The sequence below is a fragment of the Pollicipes pollicipes genome, unplaced genomic scaffold (genome assembly GCF_011947565.3).
Source record: "Pollicipes pollicipes isolate AB1234 unplaced genomic scaffold, Ppol_2.1 Scaffold_2555;HRSCAF=2994_pilon_pilon_pilon, whole genome shotgun sequence".
NCBI lineage: Eukaryota > Metazoa > Arthropoda > Thecostraca > Pollicipedomorpha > Pollicipedidae > Pollicipes > Pollicipes pollicipes.
The window spans coordinates 4,833,280-4,856,148 of record NW_023596136.1 but is presented as its reverse complement, the minus strand read 5'-3'; the positions used below and the strand labels follow the sequence as shown (position 1 = coordinate 4,856,148).

The following is a 22,869-nucleotide window of genomic DNA, read 5'->3' as shown; positions in this document are numbered from 1 at the left end:
ACACCTCCCCTGCCATCTTCGTCACCGTGTTCAATGGGTGAGTGATTTTGTTTATGTCTGCGAACTCGTATGCGAGCTTCTTGAGGTCAGTCCGCGTTATTCCGAACATCCGGTTTTGGAGCTCCATTATGTGCTGTACCAAATCTCGTTCCTGAGCTTCCGTGAAAACAGGTTTGTTTCGACCCAGGACCTTCTCTGTGGCCTCTGTTATTGACATCGCCCGTGCATTTTTCAGTCGTCTGTCGAGAGTCGACTTCGGAACCAGAAAGCGGCGTGCCTCTTCTTTGGTGGACATTTTTCCCACCTTGACTGCTTTGATGGCCTTTGCCATTGTATCGTGCTTCCAGGATTGCCGATCGGTTTTTCTCTTGTAATTTCGAACCATTCTTCGCCTGGCGAAGTAGTTCCTCTGCAAAAAAGAACGTCAGCGTGAACGTTGAACGGATTTGGGAGGGTCATTTGCACCTTAAGTCCCCCCCCCCCTTCCCACCCCTTCCTGGACCCGTCAGTGTACCTATATTCCTTTTTATGAACTAGGAAAACGTTTACCTGCTATGAAAAATTAAGTACAATTATCAAAGCGAAATACCTAACTGCATGCCTATAACTAGCTGGTAATAGGGCATTTCATTTCTTTTGTTAAATTAGTTACTGCATGATACTGCGTGATGCTGCGTGATACTAAATCAAGTCACCACAGGTATGTACTTACAATTTGCATGTTCACAAATGAGCTTTATTAAACAACATAATTACAATAAATTAGGCCTAAAATGATCGATAAATGTAGAGCTATTACAAGCGCACCTCTAATGAATTATAAACAACAAATCGCAAGGCCACACATTCCCAGCTTGACGCAGTAGTTCGATCACTATTTAATTGTAGAACTGGAACGGGATCGATTCACTTGTTTCGGGCTCTACTCATGTGCTTGCTACTACCATTGAAACATTGTGTTCATGGCTTATTGAAGCCAAACTTTCCTTGCGATAGTCATATTTCAGAAGGGGCAAAACGGGACCTTTTGTGTCCTATTTTATCCCGAGTGCCCATTTTACCCCAACCATTCCGCCCCATGGACACAAACGACACAACATGATTCGACACGCAACGAAAACTGGCCCGAAAAATTCACAATTGCTCACAAGGAATCTGCATGCATACACCATCAAAGCGCAGCGCCTTTGAATTCACGATTCATTATACTCGTGGAATAAAAAACGTTCAAATCACCATAAAAATAATAACAACAAATTGAAGGCGAAAACTCACGTCCTCCAACGACGGCCGCCGACAGAAAGGCCCGGTGCACGTCATTTCCGTCCCCCTGTCAGAGAAGCTTTAGTTTAAACCATTGATTTCCGATGGCGCCACCTCTAACAGCCGAAATCGCGGGGTGCCGGTTTTACCCGGGTGCCTCATTTTGCCCCGTTTTCCCCTACCTAAGGTCAGATATGAAGGTCAGAGCAAGGTCAAAACCAACCTGTCTTATTACTTTAGGTCTTGCTGTACGGGATAGTTTCTGGTGCTCACTCCGAATTTATTGATAGCAAGAGCTGCATTATGCATCTTCCATGGACTTTCTTGAGGTTAGAGTAGGTCATTGACCTAAAATGACCCAGGTCAACATTTTGTTTTAGAAACATACTGCCTAGCGCAAAATTTGTCGCTTATCCCAATGCAAAACTAAGAGCGGTCTTGTATGATTTTGTTCACCATTAACTTCAAGAGGTCAAACAAGGTCACCGACCTAAAATGAGCTTACGATCTTTTGCTTACAAACAGTTATCTATTTTCGGGGAGGGCACTTTGGAGACCAACCTGGAATTTCGATTTGTTTGACCCTATTTGACCCGAAGGTCATGACCTAGGGACCTCAAACTTTGACCTAAGTGAGTTTACGTGCAGGTCAACACACCCTGTAAATTTGGTGTCTCTAGCTTTTTTAAGTTCCCGAGACCTCGGGGGGGGGGCTCCAATTGCCTTCCCCCCCCCCCCCCCACCCGAATGAAGGATATCCAGCTGGCGACCCGGGAGCGTGTTAAGACCGTGAGGTCTGTGATGGCGGAATTGGCACTATCCTTCTCCAGGGGCAGAACAGTAGGAGTGTTCTGTGGTTTTCAGAAGTCATCGCTCGTCAAAAGACACATCAAGATTATTAAATCAGAAAGAAAGAGGTGCTCACTTGCGTTATCTTGACCCCGAAGTTTGCACACTTTGGGAGGAGGGAGGGAGGTTTCGGCTCAGGACGGATCACAACATCCTTCAGTGGCTTCCGAATTCTAAAATCCACCAGGAAAGTTGACGAGGTAGTGGGACACACTTGGCAGCTTTCAATTTGACGTAGTTTTCACGCTGGGTGCGTAGAACGTAGCTGCAGACGCCTTGAGTCGGCGCCCAGCTGAGGTTAAAGATGTGTTATGTCGGTCTGAGCATGGTGCCAAGTGTCACATAGTGATGACTGGCTAATGGGTTTTACTCAGCTCAAGCAGACAAATGGCAAGTCGACCGCTGAGATTTCCTGTCACTTGTCCTCGGATGATCGGCCACAGAAGCGTCACCTCTCGTCCAAGGCACATCTTCCGCTGCGGCAATGAGGCCGGCTTCGCTTATTGAAAATTATGTTGTTTCAGTTATGAAGAAGGCAGGGCTGTGAACTGTACTGAACGATCTTCAAGATGGCTATTTCTGTTCAAAACCCCATACAAACGCGGAACACTTCACCAGCAGCGTGCGGAACATGCGGCGTCATTATCTCTTTCCAGTGGCAGTGAGCCTATGAATGGAACATAGCTGTTTCGATCACTGGGACTGTATGGATATTTCGATGTTCTGGTTGTCCCGTAGCACCACGTATGGCGCCCAGCGGCTCGTCACGTATTTAAATGTTAGCATCAGTGACGTCATAGCAAGCATAAACGAAGGAAATTCGGAAATCACCGGGCAACTTTGCCGCTCTCTGATACGGCCTTGGGTTTGGGTGTAATTGCATCGGGGTTGGCACGGTGTGAGTGTTTGTGTTCCGGTTCGGCTGTGATTAACTGATTTGTTTGTGCGCAATGCTAGATGGAATCTTTGCTTATTTTGGGTATTTGGCATTGATCACTTCAAGAATGCAGACAGACGTCTTGGCATTGCGAGCTTGAGCAGGTGAGGTTAGAAAGTCGTGCGCTGGTGCGGTTAATTTTCGTTGCAATCAGCTTACCTTTCTGTTGCCCTCTCTTTCACCACTTGAAGTTGTATGCCGATGTAACTCATGCTTGCAATGTTTCTTTTGACTGCTGGCTTCTTGGTCCCAAGTTTGCACCCGTGCACGGACGTAAAGGCGGTTTAAGAGCTTATAGTATACGCGCCGAATTGGTATCATTTGTAGGTATTGTATTTGGGTTGTGTGAGCTAAGTTTTTTACCCTTTTTATGAAATAAGATAAAGACCGCAATGGAAATCATTGTTTTCCTCCAACAAACCTTGCTGAAAGTAAACAGCTTCATTGAATGTTTTTTCAGCCATGATACAAAGAACACCCAACCTGGGAAACACAGGTATAGGATTGAGGCAGACCTTTGCATTGAAGGTTTTTAAATTGTTAGCCAGGGGTGCCAAGTGAGGGTTGGTCACATTACTTTTGGCTGACTTATGGTACCTTGGGTCAGGTGTTAAATATGGGCAAAGTTGGGTGTAGCCTGAAAGTGCATCACAGTGCATGAAAAAAGCATAAATGACAATATTTCCTCAAATCCCTCCTTTCACGAAATCTAATAAGGTGCTATCCAGGGACAGTGATGGTCAAAAAGTCAAGTTTTTCACCTTCTGTTGCTTGTCTATTGCAGTTTGTCTATTGCAATGATATCCTGTCCAGCCCCATATGTGACTTCATATATATATATATATATATATATATATATATATATATGTATAGTATCTTTCCTTATAGCTAGAGATCCACTTCTTAACTTTAAGCTTTCTGATGAAATATGTTTGGCAAGCATCAAACATTTTGTTTATGCTGTCTTTTGCTGCTTACACTTAACAAATCATTCAGCTGTTGACAACTCTACATCAAATGAGCTGCCAGCAGAAGCATGTTGGCTCAGAAACCATCATATTTGTCTTTCACATTTCAACATGCTTGGCTATTTTTAAGTGGTGTTAATTTAGGAATAATAAGAATGTAATGCTACATGTTTGATGGCAAATTCAATGTAATTCTGACTGATCTAAAGCAGAGTAGCAGGGGAATTAGTAGTCAGTAGGTGCAAGCAAATAAGGTAATCAGGAATGTCATGGAGACACTGTGCAAACATTAAAGTATTAGTTTTGCCCTGAGCAGCTAAGCTGGATGCCTCATTTGGGGCAAAATCTCACCTGCCCCAAAGATCTTGCCAACTGGTGCCACCTTTTGCAGGCTAGCGCAGCCAGAACGGAAATAAAGACAAAGTGTAGTGCAGTAAGTAGGTTGCACTTATACTGGAAATACTCACTTAAGTAGCATATACTTAGAGAGGATTGGATTGAGGTATTCAAGGTCATGAAAGGGATAGACAAGGTTGCCTTGAAATGGGTACTCAAAATTAGACTGAGACTTAGAAGAAACCAGTTTTTATAAGAACTATGAAGCAGGGTGGGAAATTTAGTTTTTTTGCTGGTGGCGGAGTACAAAAATTGTTGTGGTCGGAGTACAAACTTGCCTGCAAGCAAAGGCCTGTCTAATGTGGAATGAGTGTCTGCACAATGGGCCTTGCTTAGAGTACATCACATACTGCCTTTAATGGGTCAACATTTTCCCAATGTTTTTCTGGCAAAAATTAGTGTCAGCATGCAATTTTGCATTTCTGTGGAACAGAGCACTTCTTGTGAGTGAGGGTGCCACACTGATCCCATCCATATCTCTGTAGTGCTACTAGCTCACCTATACATGCAAAGATTGCTTAATGGTACATGTTAATAAGAAATATACAGTTGAGAGGTTAACAACAAAGCTTTATACATATGCATTCACAGGTGCATCATACAAAGCTCAGTTACTTATCATTACCTATCTACATGCAAACTTACACAATATCAAAATGATAAATCAGGTGCATCCTCTGCTTACTGACAAACTAAGTTGCAGACAACCACTGTGCATCACACCCTGGTTTTTTAATGAGTCTTAGGCAGATGCAACTGTCTATGAAAGCCTTATGTATGTGACATCACTAACATGTTGTCCTTTTGGCCTTTACATAATTAATATAAACATACCAAAAGTGTCCCTCTTCCTATCCTTCTCTTTCTGCTCTTCTCCTCTTTCAGTTCCTCACCTTCTCTTTCTGTCACTTTTCTCCTTCCACTCCTCCTCCACTTCTGCTCCTCCTCTCTTCCTGCACCTCCAGTTATCCCTCTCCTCTTCTCCAAGTTCCCTATGATCTTATGTAGGGACAATTTTAATACTGTCACTGCAAGACCTTATGCCTGACAGCAAGGAACATGGCAGCATTGCCTCCTGTCAGGTTACAGCAATTATAACCACAAGCTGAAAAGAGGCCAGCCTCATATTTGATCCCACATGGGAAACCCAAGCCTAGCATGTATGTTGTATATAGATACCTTAGTACCTATGTACCTACCCACCATGCTGTAGGTAGAGCAGGTTATACCAAGGTGATTCTGCACCAGCCTGCAGTGGTAAACATTTATAGATCAGTCCCCCGGTATTTATTTACCTTTTTTGGAATGACTTAATAGCGGTCCAAAACTAAATCCCAAGTAATTTTAGAAGTGTGGATACATGCTGTGTGAAAATTGAAGACAACCAATTCCACTTTGTCTCACTGAATACCTCAAACTCGCAGCTACGATGCACATAATCCCAAGCATCTTCACTCACCTTCCACCCTCCTCACTCCCACCACATCAAGACAAACAACCAAACCATGCACAGGAGTTCTGGCGCATTCACAGACATTGTGATGGCATTCTAGCACTCGTCAATGGGCAACCAAGTACAAGTACCACGGGTCGGTCCTGAAATGACAGGCTGTGATGAATAGTCTAAGAAAAAACATTTATGCAGTTGCAGCAACACAAATTGTTAAGTTTGTGGTAGAAAAATCATAGAGCTTTTCAGTCATGCATTTAAAGTTGCTATTTTCCACCTACAAATATATATTATCTTCTGGTGGCGCAAGACAACGCCGAGATAATGCAGGACCTGTACTACAAATCTATAGATATTTTTCATTCTAAGGCATATCATGCCATTTCAACACCCTCTGAGGAAGGCCCGTATCTGGACGATACCAAAACACGTCAATTTTTTAATTAAATTTGGCCAACTTTGCTAAAAACTTGCTGTTCTCCGGCTTGTACTCCGGCTTGTTCTCCCCGGGTCTCCCTATAGGCCCCATTGCGAGAAGGGCAACCAAGTACTGCGATTTTTTCCCACCGGGTTATGGACCATCTCTATCTTACAAGTATAGGTACTGGTTGAGCCTGGAGACATGATACCCTTGTTAAATAAGTAAGATATCCTCGAATCTTCAAAGACCGGCACCTACCGATTTCTGAAAAAGTGGTTGACTTACTATCATTTATACAATAGTAATAAGTTTTGGAATGCTGCATGCCACAAACTCCCATTTTGGGAACGTAATTCCCGATGACATTTAAGAACCCAAAAGAAGCCGTTACCACCAAAAGTGCCACCCACAAACGTGATATTTGGGTGTCATTTAATGTCATGATTCTATCTCAAAAGTGCCGATATGTGGTGTGTTTGAATGCTATGATTTTGAGTTTAATTGCAAGTTGGATGGTGATTGGTGGCTGGTATGGCAGGAACAGGAATGAAACAAGCACTTTGAAAAGGATGTGCAATGCTGCAATCTTTGGAATTTTCCCACCAAACTGTTTGCAAGATGCACGTCCTTTGGTAAAATCGCTAACATGTTATCTTAATATGAGGTAAGTTAAGAGCATAGTTGGCATGCTGGACTTCTTGCTCGGCGAGTCTTTGAATGACCTAGTTGAAAAAGATGTGCCAGCGGTGATTTTGGTGCTGCTAGTGGTTTTCTGGTCGAACGAATATTAGGTGTCTGTTGCGACGCGGACCTTCACTGCTCGAAAATGCACTCGTCAGTTGCAGGAGGCTGGGCTGCCGCTGGTTTCGGGTACGGGAGGCGATGGTGGGAGCCAGAGCCGTGATATGTTTGTGCGGTTCTTGAAAGGTATCGGTGGGGGTGTGCGTCGTGGAGAATGCGGTCTTCTTACTTACTCAGGTGCGCCAAATATTTTCCCCACAGGTAATGACATGCAAGGTATGTGGCAGCGGTAGGTACTTAAAACAAGCACATTTCATATTTCAGTTTATTTCATTCCCACAGAAGTAACTCACATGAGTTGTCATCACCATTCAGGAGTTGCATAGGCTTGTACAAGTGCATCTAACCCATGTAATACAATGATGAAGGACATTAACATGAACACCCTGGATTGGCCAGCTCCTGCAGGATTGCAGATGCTTGTCTCCATTTCTTGGTGCTCCATATGTTTGGTCCCTGGAAATCAGATAAAAGTTATAACTCACTTTATGAAGGCAAAGTTCATGCACCCTCCTGGCTATCAAGAAAGCAAAACTGTCTGCCTTGGTACTTATACTCAGGCTCATACATTTGCAATGGTGTCTGCTTTGTGGGGCGACTGCAGTGTTTGTCTGGAGTACAAAAATTGTCATTCTTACCAGTCAAGAGCCTGGAGTACAACATTTCCTGGTGTCACATCCACCAGAAAACGGAGGTTTTTCCCACACTGCTATGAAGAGGCAGGTGTTATTTAGTCAAAGAGTGGTAAACCATTGGAATAGACTATGGAATAAGGTTATAGAAAGTCCTTCCCTAGCAACATTTACAAATTATTGGGCAAGTTCTGTGGGCTTGAGGGTCCCATTTAAAGCTAAATTCAGGCAAGTCAGATGGTAAGATTAGTGTCAAGGTTGTGTATGGAACCTGAGGTAGGTGGTCCCAATTGGCCCCTACAGCACTTTGTTGGCCTTATGTCTTTGTGTCGTGATGTCTAACCATGAGTCACTGGGGCTCCATTAGGTTTCACCAATCAGCAATTTTTCAGACTCATACCCTGTTATGAAAGCAAATCCTCTATCAGCAAAGAATGGCCTAACCAGCAGAACATAGGACCATAGGGCACCAATGGTGATTAGAAAATGTCATTGTCTTACCATCTCACTCTTTTAAAATTCAGTGAATGATATCTCCCTAACTACATTGTAAGTCTGCAACAGTGTTGTTTATGCATTGTAAGGACAGCATCACCACCTCAAAGACAAAGATGGTTGGCAGTAGCTGGCCAGAACAGTCTTCAGAACAGTCTTCAGAACTCATATAGTTAAGCTTTCCAGTATACATTTTCCTGGTGTATTTTCTGGGGTTGAGTACCCAACATGAGCAATTGGCTGCCCACATCCTTATGTAGCTTAGCATATAGCAATGTACAAATTTAGAGGTATATATGATCACATGCAACCAGATTGCAGTCATAAAACCTCACACACATGTGTCTAATATAAAAGGCCTTGAAAAACTGAAAAGCTGTTAACATTCATGCAGATATGTCCACCAAACCTGTTTTCACTTTCCAGCCTTATCTCATTCAGGCTCCCTTAAACACTGTCCTTGGACAACTCAGGGCAGTTTGCCAGCACTGAACCTTTTGTTAGGCACAGTGGGCCTCTGGTTAACACCAGGGCCCTTGGCAGACTGGTGGTCCTTGTTTGTTCAGGGGCCCCTACTAATGTAAATCCTTGGCTCTATGTTCCCACCCCATAAATCACGGGTGGGAATAATTGCATGCTTAAAAAGCCCAATTTGACTAAATGCACTCCCTTTGAATAGAATGTCCCCCAGTTGAAGATATCAAGACAAGTGTCCAATGTGATGAGGAAAGATCACTTGCAACTCCTGGTATCCATTGAAGTGCAAAGACTTCGAAGACAACACAGTTTCACTAATGAGAGTCAATATGCTCCTCAATACATTATTGTCTGACTGTGTCCTGGGACGTTTTTATGACGTCAGTGGAGCCACCAAACTGGCCGTACGACGCTGCCACCTGAGTGGGTGTGCTAAATCTCTTATAGTGCTTTAACTCGTCGAGAGGTGTCTTGCTGATCGTGGGTTGTTTATGGGTTGAAACAATGTGATCAAATGATGATGTAATGAGGAGCATATTCGCTCAAAACAGTGATTGTGCTGTCTAGAGCTGTCTTCTCCACTTAAAATTATGTTAATAGTTATAAGTGAGGTTGTTTTATTATATTTGGTGCTTGCTTGGATATATTAAACTGTGTAACTTTTAGAGCAAGCATCAGGTATGATGAAATGAGCCCACTTATAACTATTAGTAAAGATTTCACTGGGAAAACCTGTTCTAGACAAAACAGTTTCTGTTGAGTATATGTGTTTCTCAATGCATAGTTGATTTATTGTGTCTTCGTACCTTGTACAACATTGTTCGAGAAGCAATTGGCGGCCGTTTTATGTGGAAATGGTACACACAAACTCCAGATATGAACAACTGAACTTTTGTTGTCTTGATTTCTTCTGGCCAGCGGAATAGCAACATTTGGAGAGCGTTACTACGGCATTATGGATGCTTGGGTGACCTTGAAAGTCTTCCGAAATGGTGGACGTTTAGCATAGAAACTGGAAAGGTTTAGTTCGTAAGAAAGGCAGGGCTGTGCTCTGCACCAAATGATCTTCAGGATGGTTATTTGACTTCAAAATATCACACAAACCAATCCCTTTAATCCAGTTGCACTCGGGATTTTTCGACCCCAGCTGCGACCGCTAGGTTGTCAAAGGTGCTGCTCCCAAAGGTGGCGATAAGAATTACTGAAACATGTAGGCGTGTTCAGGGCCGCCGCAATAATGCCACACTTGCCCACATTTTGAGCGTTATCTTATGGCCTTAGCTAACCTGCCCATTAGCAGTGCCTGCAAGCAATATGTCCAAGAGATGGGCCGAGTGTCCAGTGGGTCTTTGCAATGACTACATTTCTGTAAATATTGCCTGACGACATGTGGGTGGGCTCCTTCACCATCTTTGCACTGCACAAGTTCTTGGAAAAGTATGCATCCACAGAAATGAATGCTTGAGACCATTAAATATCTGATTGCATATTGGTTGACTCGAAGGGACTCTCGTGCACATATTGGGACCTTATTCACTAAAATAAATCAGATCTTCAGTAAAACCGAGCTTCAAGGTAGTTTATTTCTCACTTCACATGCCACTGAAACGTGTCCTCTTGAATCACATAACGCCAGCGCTGACCCACATGCCCAACATTTAGTGTGACCTCACGCCTTCGATGCTACAATACTGTCAGGGCGTTGAATCACTCATAACCCACCGACCTTATTGGTTTTGCTTTGGTGCCTGAAATCTATGTTTAGGTCAGTATGCAGTGAAAGAAACGTGGAAGGTTGCGCCAGTGCTCTGTAATGACTGCACGAGTGTGTGAACGTAATCACACGCATCCAAGCGCCTGCAGCCGGTTATGCACGCTGTACGCCGCCCTGACCGTGCCGTGACTGTGCACCGACCCGGCAGGGGCGCCGAGATGGCTCCGCGCCGGTCCCGCGCCGCGGCCGCTCCCCAGAGGGCGACGAACGGCCACCGCGTGCCGGTGCGGCTGCCGCCCGGCCTGACGCTGACCGACGTCACCCAACGGCGCTGGCGGCTCGGCCGCTCCATCGGCATCGGCGGCTTCGGCGAGATCTACTGCGCCGACCGCGACGACGGCGGCCCCGGTGGGCCGGCCGACGCGGCCATGTGGTCAAGGTGGAGCCGCACTCGAACGGGCCGCTCTTCTCGGAGATGCACTGCTTACCACCGTGTGCGCGCGCTGACATGATCGACGCCTGGAGGCGCCAGCAGGGCCTGAAGAGGCTGGGCATGCCGCGCTTCGTGGCGAGCGGCTCGGTGGAGTACGGCGGCCAGCGCTACCGCTTCATGGTCATCGACCGCTTCGGCACCGACCTGCAGAAGCTGCTCAACAAGAACGGCGCCCGGTTCCCCATGGCCACAGTCCTCCTGATCGGCGTGCAGGTGGTGCGTTGTCTGACATGCCCAGGCCAGTCTCGCCCTCGCCCCACCTGCGTATGGGGAAAGTTTTGTCTTATTGGTGACTGTGTGTGCTAGGTTCTGCCACATCACTCAAAGCTCGTGTGGTACGCGCTCGTCAAGTCATGCGTAGGATAAGTTGCCTGTCGTACTTTGCCCCTGCCTGAAGGCGATGTGTCCTTAGACTGCATTGTAAGTGCGCAGCTTCTTCAAAGACGTAATGCCGTCCCACTCACGCCGTAATGACGACAGACTGTTGTCCTTAGGTAAAGCAGGGCATAAGAACAACAGATTGGCCGCCTGCGGGTACTGTAGCCATGAGTGAACAGTTTGTCTACCTCCAGGAGCTGGTTTTGTTCTGCTGCGGTCAGTGCCATGTTTGCTTCTTCCGTCTCCCGGCGCTGTATTTTTGTCCTTACTATTTCAGCTGGACACGCTGGAGTACGTGCACAGTCGGGAGTACATTCACGCAGACATCAAAGCACAGAACCTGCTGCTGGGCTACAAGAAGGGGACTGAGAACCAGGTACAGGATTCACGCTGGTCCCGCGGCTCAGCGGATCGGACGAACTGAGCTGTGTTTATGGGGCGATGGCTGTTGGACATGTTAGGCTTTATTTAGCCGCCTGAATGTTTTCATTGCAATCCAAAGCATGACTTGTCGGTGATGGCCATATGATGTAGGATGTATTAAGTTATGGTGTGGTTGATACTCAAAATGAAATGATTTTGTTGAAACTTGTTGGTTTATAAAATTAGATGAACTTATGTTTTGAAACTTAGCATGTATAATTTAAGGACTTTTTTAAAAACAGTCCATGCAGTCTGCTTGACCTACAACAAAGAGTTTCGGTGGTCGTGGTATGCCACTTTTCGGCACCGTCTCTGTCCCGTCATTTTGTGACCAGTCCTTGTGAGCCCGTTCAAACCGACTGGTTGCGCTGCTCGCGGCAGGTGTTCTTGGTCGACTTTGGTCTGGCGTGTCGGTACGCGCTGGACGGTCAGCACAAGCCGTACAGGCCGGACCTGCGCAAGGCGCACAACGGCACCATCGAGTTCACCAGCCGCGACGCCCACATCGGCGCCCACTCGCGGCGCGGCGACCTCGAGATCCTCGGCTACAACCTGCTGCAGTGGGCGTGCGGCCGGCTGCCCTGGCAGGACCACCTGCAGCACGCCGACGCCGTGGCGCGCTACAAGAACCGGCTGATGCAGGACGTGCCGGCGCTCATGCTGGCGTGCTTCCCGGACGGACGACCAGCCGGCGCCGGTAGGGGACGCTGGAGCGGCCGTGGATGGGGCGGCGCGCGTCCAGACGCGTACAGAATGTTTGCTTGTGTTGTCTTAGAAATGTCGAACCGGGCGGGCAAGGTAAGCAGGGTCGGCACGTAACGCTGCGCAGAGAGGCGACGTCGCTGGCGCAGGCAGCGCCGCCGCCCGTGATGTTACGTTGACTTGTGTCTTAGCAACAGACACTGGGTCTCGGTTAGCACTTGCAGGGTGTTTACCGTCCTTGCAACGCTACTCCACGCACCGAGGACGCCTCATACAAATCGCGTGCGTCAGTAGTCATTTAATATCAGTTTCGGTTCTCGCTTACGTGGCTGCGTCAAGGGGTGGCGTGGTGGCCACAGCGTAGCCCATCTCCAGCCACATAACATCAATACCGTCGCAATGATGTACAGGATGCTCTGATAGGTTTCATGAGCAGTACATGAGCATGCGTGTACCATTCGGCAGTCCCCTGCATGTAGAAACGCTGTGCTGTCGCTGCTACCGTCGCTGGGGTTTTTCGGACATTTTGTACGGCTTGTCTTTGTACAGCTCGTTTCTTCGACATATACCAGAAGGTATTCCTGTTGCATTTGAAGCATGCTTGACCATATGGCCATACGGTAGTCGGCATGCTACAAAGCCCAAATTATAATCATCCCCCTCTTCCGCACTCTGTGGCTGACACCGCACCGCTCTTCCACACTATTGTGGCTGACACCGCTATGGGATGGGTGTGGATTTACGTGGCATTTCTTGCCGGCACACTCACCCGTAACCTATACTTTTCAGAAGTTGGTGACCTCGGGTCGGGTCAAAGGTCAGCAAAAATGCCCGAGACCAGAAAAATTGGTTGTGGACAGCCTTATGCTTTGAGCCTATGGCGCAAAACTTTTATCAATCCGTGCGCGATGGCCAGAAACCTATTTTGCCGGGACGTTATGACCTTGGCCGCGTCCAAGGTCACCAAAACGTCCCTAACCGACAAAAGTCGCTTTGCTTACGACCCCCGTCCTCAGATTCAACTGACTTAAGGTCACCATGGTCTACGAGCGATAGACCATTGCCCTTGGCTCAGCGATTGACTAAGGTTTTGGTGTCGCGCAGTGTCATAGGCTCGAAACATAGGGGTTAACAGGTTTTGTCGGCCGTTCACAGTCCCTCTCAGTCGTCACCTTAAAAACATTTCGAGTCCCTCGATTGTCGAAATTCACATACCAGCACAAAACAGAGCCGTCAGGGCTGCTCCATCCAGCCGCATTATCAGCCGACGTCTATCTTGAGCTACATCATGTGGTCATCATAACTGAACATCTGTCATGGCTGGGCTCGAAGTTTTAAACGGTCGAGCCTTCCCTCTGCGCAAATTTGACGGCAGGCCGTGCAGCCGTCTGCTCGGCGGCCAGCGAGAGAAATGCGCGCAGACAAGCAGGTGTACCCTTGGAAATCAATGAGTTGGAAAAGAAAACAACTGATGTTGGTGCACGAGCTTTGTTGCTTCCATTCACAGGTTGTGCGTCTGTTTTTCTTGATGGTCTGTGTTCGTATTTGTTGCAGTGATGTGCGAAGCGCAACAATATTATCAGTCCGTCTGCCGGTCTGTCCGTTTGTTTGAATGCAGGTGATCATGTACTGGTTGAAGTGGTTATCAGATTTCACTTTCGGCTGATTGTTGTGTTACAACGATTTTGACGTAGTAAAATAGCGTGCTAAATATTCTAACAAAGCTCTTTACTGCATCTGATTATGAGGCTCCGTCCGGGGCAGCTCATGAAATATTTGCGACACTAATACGGATGACGGTATGCGCCAGATGCGATCCAGCACTTCCTGGAGTCAGTGGCTGCTCTAGAGTTCGAGACCGACCCGGACTACGAATCGCTGCGAGGCCTGCTGCGGGCCGGCCTGCGCACGCTCGGCTCTCCCAGCCGGCTGCGGTTCTCTGCCGCCGTCCAGGTGAGGTCCCGGGGGTGCGCCGGGCGTTCTCGCTGGACGCGCTGCCACCGACTAACCGTTGACGACGTAACCTCTCACAGCGTGCGGAACCTTGCGCAAAGGTCAGCCGTCACTGGAGGGTCGGAGGTGGCCGCGCCAGGCGACGGCGGCCAGCACCGTGGCCGTCGCCGCCCGTTGCTGGGGCCGGCGAGAGCGCCACGCCGCGCGTGACCCCTGACGACGTCAGCGCTGACCCGCCCCACATCACTCGTGTGAATCAGCCGCTTTCGATCCGGTCGAGCCGCTCTGTATTGAGGCTCCCGAGTGAAGGCGGTATGCCGACATGATGCCGTTGTGTAACTACGACATTGTGATTTCTACTCAGGATAAATTAGCACCAGGTGACTGCGATGTTTGCCATTGCCCTGCCTTCGTTGGAAACCGAAGTTCGACTGAGGTCTCAATGAAGCTGGGGAACGAAAGTTCGATGCGTGGATTTTGCGGCTTTGCGTGCTGTCGTGCTGCGTTGCGTTGTGTGATATCTGCCGCTGTGATATCGGCTGCGACGACATGAAATATACGCTTATCCGGACATGTGTTGTTTCCGTAATGTAGCCGAAGTACCTCGAGCGTGAGACGACCCAAGACGCTCAGACGATGAGCACCGTCGCCGCCGCACGCCCCTCTCTTTCTCTCTTTCCTCCGATGGTCGGAATCACCTCGAGCGGCGCTGCTCGTCGTCCGTTGTCCCTACCCCCGTCACACTGTACACCGATCGCCCCCCGACCCTCCTCACCTGACGATGGCCGGTGTTGCAGGAGGAGCGGGGACTGGCCGCCCGGCCGGCGCGTGTCTCGGGTGAGTGACCGTCCCGCGTGATTGGCGTTGCCGGTCCACGGCCGCGCTCTGATCGTATCGTCCGTTTTGTCGTGCGCAGGCCACGTCACCGCCGGCCGCCGACCCCGCCTCCGGCTCAAGTCGCAGGCCAAGAGCCGGCCGCCAAAACGGCCAGCCCGCCCCCAACCCAACCCGCAGCAGGTGAGAGAGGGAGAGAGAGAGAGAGAGAGAGAGAGAGAGAGAGAGGGAGAGGGAGAGGGAGAGTGAGATGGAGAGGAGATAGGAGAATGGGGGGAGGGAGGAGAGGGAGGAGGGAGAGAGAGAGAGGAATAAGAGAGAGGGGGAGAGGGAGAAGGGAGAGAGAGAGGGGGAGAGGGAGAGGGGAGGAGGTATGGGAGAGGGAGAGGGAGAGGGAGAGGGAGAAAGGAGGAGAGAGGGAGAAGGAGAGGAGAAGAGAGAGAGAGAGAGAGAGAAGAGAGGGAGAGGGAGAGGAGAGAGAGAGAGAGAAGAAGAGAGAGAGAGAGAGAGAGAGAGAGATTTGGGTGTGGTGAGTGAGTCTGTGAGTGAGTGAACCACTCTGGTAATGTTGTAAATCGAGTAAGAATGGGTCGGGTTGTTCTTGTAAGTCGTCCCCCGCGTGCGTACTCCATTGTGGATATAAATATGAAAATTTGTCATGTCATGACGCAGTGAATCGTGCAAACGTATGTGTGTAGACACAACGGGCATGGAAACAAATTGCAGCGCGGGCATTTCAGCTAGGATGCGTGCTCTGGAAACGGCATCAAAATGTTGAGAGAATGTTAGATTTTTGTATGGTTTTGCTGCCTTATGTGCTGGTTGGTATTGTGAGCAAGCACGACAGCGGAAAATGGACCGGATACGATGTTGGAAAACGAGTGGCGTCTGCAAAAGCAGTGGACGCGTGGCGAAACGACGCGTTTCGGTTATTTTTGTACCATGCTCAGAAGAGTTTCTTCCATGGTCATAACGAGTACCAACAGCACTGCCAAACACGACGAGGCCTGAAAGCTGCGTGCTGGGCACGACTACCGTCTTTTTCGGACGTAGTGTGTGAGCGGTCAAAGCGAGTTAAGTACTGCGGTCATTGAGGGCAAGAGAGACCAAATCTCAATCAATCGTAGATGTCGCAAATAACTTTCAATGCTCGATATCATGGCATATAAAGAAGTACACGGCGTATTCTTGTACAGCATACCTTAAGCAAAGCGAGTCAAGACGCGCTGTCGTCATGACACGGATGTTATTGGTGCTCGGCCCGTCTGATCTGAAGACGGCTAAACTTCGCGAACACTTCACATTTACAGGTAGCTTGCTCTAGGCCCGTGTTGCGCGACCAAAAGATGAACGCCGACCGAATTCTCCGCATACTTGGGATACGGAGCTAACGGTTCACAGTTGCTCTTGTGCAATGACGGGAAGTTGAAGGGAGCGATAAGCGCCTGCTCCTGTCTGAAGGGGTCACATTGAGGTTCCAGCTGCTGCGCCGTCACATTACGAACACGGATGTGTGGCTGGGCCCTATCTGTGGTGTCATAGGCTCAAGATACCAGAAATACACCTACCGTTTTTCCACCCCCCTGTTAATGACGTCATGTTTGTGTCCTGTGCTGCTGATGACGTCACGTCCACTTATTGTACGCGTCTTACGCCTTGGTGGAGTGAGAGCGTGTTTACGACCTGATCTCCTCGGTCAGCTGACTAACACCTGTCCCGGGCTGCGCCAGCGGCGGCGGCCAGGAGAACAACTTGGGCCGCGCGGGCGCGCCGCCGGGCCGCCGCGGCCGGGCGCCGCTCCGGCTGGTGACGGGCAACAGCGGCCCGCCGGCGCCCGACGACCAGCCCGAGGCCACGTCGCCCTCGCTCCGCTCCGACGGCAAGCTGCGCGACTTCGACTGGCAGCACTACAACAAGATGGTGGAGGAGGCGGAGCGCCGCCGCGCCGGGTGCGTCCAGCTCTCGCCAGGCACGCGCCGCGGCGCGGGGGCAGGGAGTCTGCTGTCGTGTGTCCTCTGCTTGGGGCTGGGTGATTCGGGCTGAAGGTTGCGGTGGGATCATCTTCCTCCAATATAAAAATGTCGAGGCATGTCACCCGACGATCTTCTTTGTGTTTAATAGTTACAGATATGAAGACTTGCGTCGTGCCCCCGTGGTGCCATTCATTACGTTTGCTCTTTTTCCTTTGCTGGGACCCTACGCTGCACCATTTTTGCCGTTGTTACCTTGTTGTTACCTTGTTACCTTGACGTAAGCGCCTAAGCGACGTAAGTTGTTACCTTGACGTAAGCGCTGTGGAGACTGGCACGACCAGCGCTGGCGTTGAAGTACTAATGCCATGGCGATATGGCGTAGTGAGCCGAAGCTCGCGTTGGAAAAGGGTCATAGTTCATTGTTGTTCGTATGGTTACTTCCTAGATGGGGAGGGGGAATGGATCGCTCGTACTTTGATATATTATGAGGTTTACCGGAGGTGGAAAGTGAGTGAGCCCAGTCCTGTTGACCAGCTGACTAGTCCTTATCTTATGAACAGCCTGATGCTCCAGATCTGGACGGTATGGTACATTGGTGGACGCTTTCACTGGACTAACGCCAGTGCCGACTGTTCAGCTGGCTCCCTGCCGACACCGACCATGACTCTGTCTGAATGCCATCTGATGCCGTTCGTCCGTCGTCTGGCCGACTGACGCCTGTTCTCTTGATGGCAGCGTCAGTCGACCGCGGACGGCGGCGCCGGCGACGGCGCGGCTGAGAGCCGATACACAATGCAGGACAATATCACTCCGGCTATGCGCGCCGTTCTCCTGAAACGGCTGACTCGCTCGCCAGAAAAGGGTGACGCGCGCGCCAAGAAGCGCAGCTGCAGCAGCAGGTGCGGAGGTGTGGCTGAGGGCCGGGCGGCGTGACCTATTGTGTGACGTCCGGTCGTGTACAGGGCGGCGCGTGTAAGGTGCGCCTGTGCTGCTCACGCCTTGGGTGTAGCTGTTATGGAAGTGTGGCTCCTTTCAGCAGGAAACTCAATGTATCAAGTTGCACATGATGCGTTGCCCTTTGCGTCGGTTTGCCTGATCATGAAATAGTCGGCGGCTAGAAGTGCGCCAACGGGTTGATGCGTACGCAGACGTGTGCTTCGCTAACTGGTTTGGCATTGACTCGCAGGCTATGCCGACCATATACACGCCTCAGCGTGGTAACCTGACTGTTGATCACCTCTTGACCCGCGGCTTGTGAACTGTTCCCTCCTCTCAGTTCAAGCGGCGGCGTGCCCGTGTCCGTCGTTCGCGCGATGTGTTGTGCTAGCCGTTCCCCGGCGCGTCGGCCGTCTCCCGGCGCGTCGGCCGTCCCCCCCCCCCCTCGCCTGGTCGTCCCCTGCTGACGTGACTCTGTTTGGTCGCAGCCGCGGCCGGAAGGAGAGCAGCGCTGCGGCGCCGGTCACACCGGCCATGGCGGACGTGATGCGAACACGACGGAGCCGGCAGCGGGGCCGGCGCCGCCGCTCGCCGGACGGCACCGACGACGAGCTCAGCTTCCACGCGCCGCCCGTAGAGTCGGCCGCGGCCATGCGTTGGCGGAGCCCGCCGCTGCCCTGCCCCAAGCCGCGGTCAGCCATCCGCAGCGAGCCGCCGGCCGCGGGGCGCCGCCTGCGCAGCGGGCTCCAGTACAGCTCTCGACCGGCCTGACGCCTGACGGCAGTGTAGCCCGCTTCAGCCGGGCTCGCAAGAAACCGTGCCGCGCACCGCTGCTGTACCGGCCGTGGCCGGCCAGACGGAGAACGCCGTCCCGGAGAAATCTGGCGCACCTCGGACGGCTGAAGACCGCCGTCTCAGCGGACTACGGCAGAGCTGACTGGGAGCGCTCGTGCGGGCGCATTGCAATGTGGCTGTTGTCACAACGACGCGAGTGAGACCGTCAGAGCTCAGTGTATCGCTCATTGCACATGAGGAGATATCCCGGCTATGTCATAGGAGAGCTTCGGCGTGACTGACGGAGAAGTGCCGGCCGGGTGGCGCGAGGGAAGTGCTCGGGGCGAAGGTGGAGGCTGCTGGCGCACGGTTCGGTGCTGTGTGGTACCGGCGCGACGCGATTGGTGCTGCCTGTTGGGTGTCTGCGCAGTGTTTGGTGTCGGGGGGGGGGGGGGGGGGTCGTGGCAAGTGGTCAAGACGTCAGCCGGCGGCAGACGACGCTCCGAGGATAGAGCGTGCGTGGCTGACCAGCAGAGGACGTGAGAACAGCCCGGGGACTGACCTTCGGCCCCGCGCAGCCGTTCGCACCACGGCGGCTGTCGGCCGCGCATGGCACCGGGAGGCATCAGGTCAGAATAATGAACTTAGCGGCTCAGGATGATTACCGTACTCGTGCGGCTGTGTGCCGGCCCGTGACTGTCTCCAGTCCCCGCTGGAGGGGGGGGGGGGGGGGGGGGGGGGCGGTGAGGGCGCGTATCTTGTGCGTTCGCTGTTCTATCGGTGTGTGCCACAGCCATGCAGATTTATTTTTACGGTGTGTGCAGATCCTTGCGACATGCCACTTTGGAGTTGTGTGGATGCATGATGTGCTGCAACTCCTTTTGTTCTGTGATAGTTAATTTTGTAGTTGTGCATAATACACCAGCGACCGAGACGGACATTTTCTCCATCTTTGATAACGCAAGTTTTGATGTCCATGGGTATCCCTGCGGAAACTGGGATTCCTTTGGAGTCTGTGTTTTTCCCCCACCTGTAATTTGCCCACCAAAGGCAATGCTGTCCCCTCCCCCCCCCCCGCCTTTCAGTGCAGAATGTATGCAGGCCGTTGAAAATACGGACGCAGGTATTTAAGTTTTCAGGACGTTGCTTACGATGGATTCCTTCATGAAAAGAACGAAGAACATAAAAACTGCGAGATGTGCTCAGCTGCGTGTAAATGGCTGAGCTGGATCTTCTGTAATTTGGTTGGGGATTAGCCATGAATGGCGTAGATCATCCATGTGCTGCGTAGCTGTTCACTTTAATCTCATGAACCATTGTCTGTCTGATGAGCCGAGGTGTGTGGAGATTACTGCATCGTTTAGCCACCCAGTTGTTCCCATTCGTATTTGGTGCTGAGAGCATCTACAACTTTTTGTCACGATATATCCCAGAAGTATCCGTCTCTATGGAGAGCACAACATCTGGCTACATTAACGGATCTCGCCACCGGTTTTTAGAAGCCAAGCCAGCGGGCCAAGTTAGCACCCTTCTCCGATTTCCTTTTTGTCCGTGAATTAAGTCACGGTGTCCTACCCACCCCCTGCAAAATGTGTTGCTTTATTTAACATAATATTTTCTGTTAAATACGAGTGGGACGCCAAAAACACGACTCAGTTCGGCGCCGTGCCACATTTTTACACTCAGCCTTTTGCGATGGCATCAAGATTCGTAACGACCAATACTTGTATGGGATTTAGACTAAAAGCAAGCTGCTTCCATTGGATACCTACAAATGTGCTGTGAAAACAGCGATGGAGATGAGCTAACTGCAACGATGGCGTAAAAAATGCGTATGCTATTAACAGGATTTACACATGTCTATTATTAAAACGGATCGGAACGGAGATCAAGTTGGACACTCCCCCTTCCGAAGGTTCTCCAATACAGTTTATGACCAGAGCGGCGTTACCATTCTAACGCTGGTGGGTGCACAACGATATGTGAAATCGTACGTGTCTATGGAAAAGGAAATACCCGGTCACATCAACGACAAAAGTTTAGTGCCGCCAATTATTTATTTACAATTACAATTTGTTATGTACAATTATTTACTTGTTATTTAGATAACGTTCTGATTAGTTTTTCGCTAAATATTACGTTCTGTTATATGATTGCATGCAAACAGATGCATAACGGGTCTTTAGGTGCGGAAAGTTAGATTACATGGTCGCGTCAGGCCGTGACTACCAGCGGAGACGGCTCATGTGGAACCGTTCGAGCTGATGCGATAACGTAAGATTGAAGGGAGCATCCTGCCTTTCTACTTTTCACTCATTTTTACATCATTCGTGTACGATTTGATCAGCAATGTGAGTTTCATCGAAATTCTGAATAGCACAGGATTTCTATTTGGAGCAGCTGACCATGGTGGAGAAATCACATTTGACTCCATGCTTACCACTATGAAAAAGATAGAATTAATCCGCCTTGCTTTTTCCAGCCGGTGTGTTCCGTAGTGTTTGCAACACAATTATGGGTCTAAACGTTTGTGTATAGGAGCTGCGAAAGTTTAAAACACTACGTAGACAAAAAGATGTGCGAGCAGAAAGCTATCATGTAAATTCAACGAAACGTTATGCTATGGCTTTGGCTGCTTTCCTACGGCTTTTACCACCGTGGCTTCCTTCGAGGCGCGCTTCGGATTTGGAAATAAGAGCAGCACACGATCCATGTGACGCACTGGTTCAAACTTCAGCCAACGCGCTTCCCGGCCCTTATACGCTGGGCTAACCACAAACGCCCTTTTGTTCGCACCATTAGAGGTGCACACGATGGTTGTCATGACGACGGTCGTCGCGACTGTAGGGAATGAGCGTAATGCCGTCACAAGTCATGGACAGCGCAATTTGGATTCGAAAAATACTTAAAATTGATATATTTTCCGTCTTGGCGATGCTGTAGTGGCACAACCTAGTGTTACTATTCGACATAACCAGTCTTTTGGGATCACTATGGTATGTTATGGTATGCTACAATGGTATGCTACTATGGTATGTTTTCTAGGAATATGCACCTAGGTCGGACACTCCGTTTAAACGAAGCCATAAATCTCTGAGATACTTTCTTAGACAATTGGCCAGTTGAGGTTTAAATCATGACCAATGCTATTGAACTTGAGCCAGTGTGAAGGTCGGACCGAGGTCAAAACTATGTAACGTTTTCAACGAAAGATGTGCTTTAAGAAGTAGCTTTTGATGCTCCTTCAAGTTTTTTGATCACAAGGACGTCAAGAGATATCTGTTTTTACAGGTCAGCGGAGGCCACTGACCTAAAATGACACACCAACAGTTTTTTCATGACCGGTACGGCGCAGCCGTTTCAATCGGTGAGACCGGAAAGGGACACCAATGGAATTTTGCTTAGAACAAACTTGGGTATGCTTTGGGTTAGGTTAGGGTTACTTTGCCTAGGGTTAAGGTGGTAGCGAGATGAGGTCTGGCGATATTTCGGATACCGATCTGGAGTTTGACCTTACTTGCTCCAAAGGTCAACAGGTATTTCGACCAAGTCTATCTCAAAATTTGACACTGAACTAAGGAAGCTCGGACACAGGCCTTTCTGCCTTGTGAATTTAGCATTTTTGGTTCTGTTGTTCGTTTTTATCTTAGGGGTCATATCGACCTCACCCCTACCGCGCGCGTCGCAATCAGCCGGCCACCCTTGAACGTGTTGAATTGTTACGCGTATGGTACCTGCGTAAATGATATGAAACGGAGGTATGCCATATGTTATAAGATATCCTAACTTCATGTGGGCATTCTCTACGTCAGCATTGCAAAGTAGTAACGGACGAACCTACAACATAAGTTCCACTGAAATGCGTGCGATTGCGCGTTATTAAATGATGACATCTTCTGCCGCGCTCGGCGATGTGCTTCTTTACCGTCTGAAAGCTTCATTTAAACTCAAATATATGAATTCCCCGGAAATCGTAACCCCATGTAACTAATCAATGATG

At 49.5% G+C, this 22,869-nt stretch overlaps 2 protein-coding genes across 2 annotated transcripts; both read left to right on the top strand.

The window, feature by feature from the left end:
• Window positions 1–10,907: 10,907 nt before the first annotated feature.
• Window positions 10,908–15,183, top strand: LOC119106176 (serine/threonine-protein kinase VRK1). The gene is made up of 4 exons (XM_037229788.1): window positions 10,908–11,112; window positions 11,552–11,650; window positions 12,079–12,394; window positions 14,210–15,183. Exons 1-4 carry the CDS (start codon window positions 10,912–10,914, stop codon window positions 14,560–14,562), a joined length of 969 nt encoding a protein of 322 aa, XP_037085683.1. The 5' UTR covers window positions 10,908–10,911; the 3' UTR covers window positions 14,563–15,183.
• Window positions 15,184–17,861: 2,678 nt separating this feature from the next.
• On the top strand, window positions 17,862–19,219 carry LOC119112157 (uncharacterized). The gene is made up of 2 exons (XM_037236210.1): window positions 17,862–18,058; window positions 18,584–19,219. The coding sequence occupies exons 1-2, from the start codon at window positions 17,952–17,954 to the stop codon at window positions 18,864–18,866; spliced, it is 390 nt and encodes a 129-aa protein (XP_037092105.1). The 5' UTR covers window positions 17,862–17,951; the 3' UTR covers window positions 18,867–19,219.
• The last annotated feature ends 3,650 nt before the right edge of the window (window positions 19,220–22,869 follow it).

What these genes read in the sequence shown, in the direction of transcription:
- LOC119106176 (XM_037229788.1), top strand. Translation starts at nt 10,912, where the DNA reads ATGATCGACGCCTGGAGGCGCCAGCAGGGCCTGAAGAGGCTGGGCATG. An exon ending in AGAAGGGGACTGAGAACCAG is followed by an intron (nt 11,651 to 12,078) that starts GTACAGGATTCA and finishes TGCTCGCGGCAG; the next exon opens with GTGTTCTTGGTCGACTTTGG. An exon ending in CGGACGACCAGCCGGCGCCG is followed by an intron (nt 12,395 to 14,209) that starts GTAGGGGACGCT and finishes GGTATGCGCCAG; the next exon opens with ATGCGATCCAGCACTTCCTG.
- LOC119112157 (XM_037236210.1), top strand. Translation starts at nt 17,952, where the DNA reads ATGCAGGACAATATCACTCCGGCTATGCGCGCCGTTCTCCTGAAACGG. An exon ending in AAGCGCAGCTGCAGCAGCAG is followed by an intron (nt 18,059 to 18,583) that starts GTGCGGAGGTGT and finishes GTTTGGTCGCAG; the next exon opens with CCGCGGCCGGAAGGAGAGCA.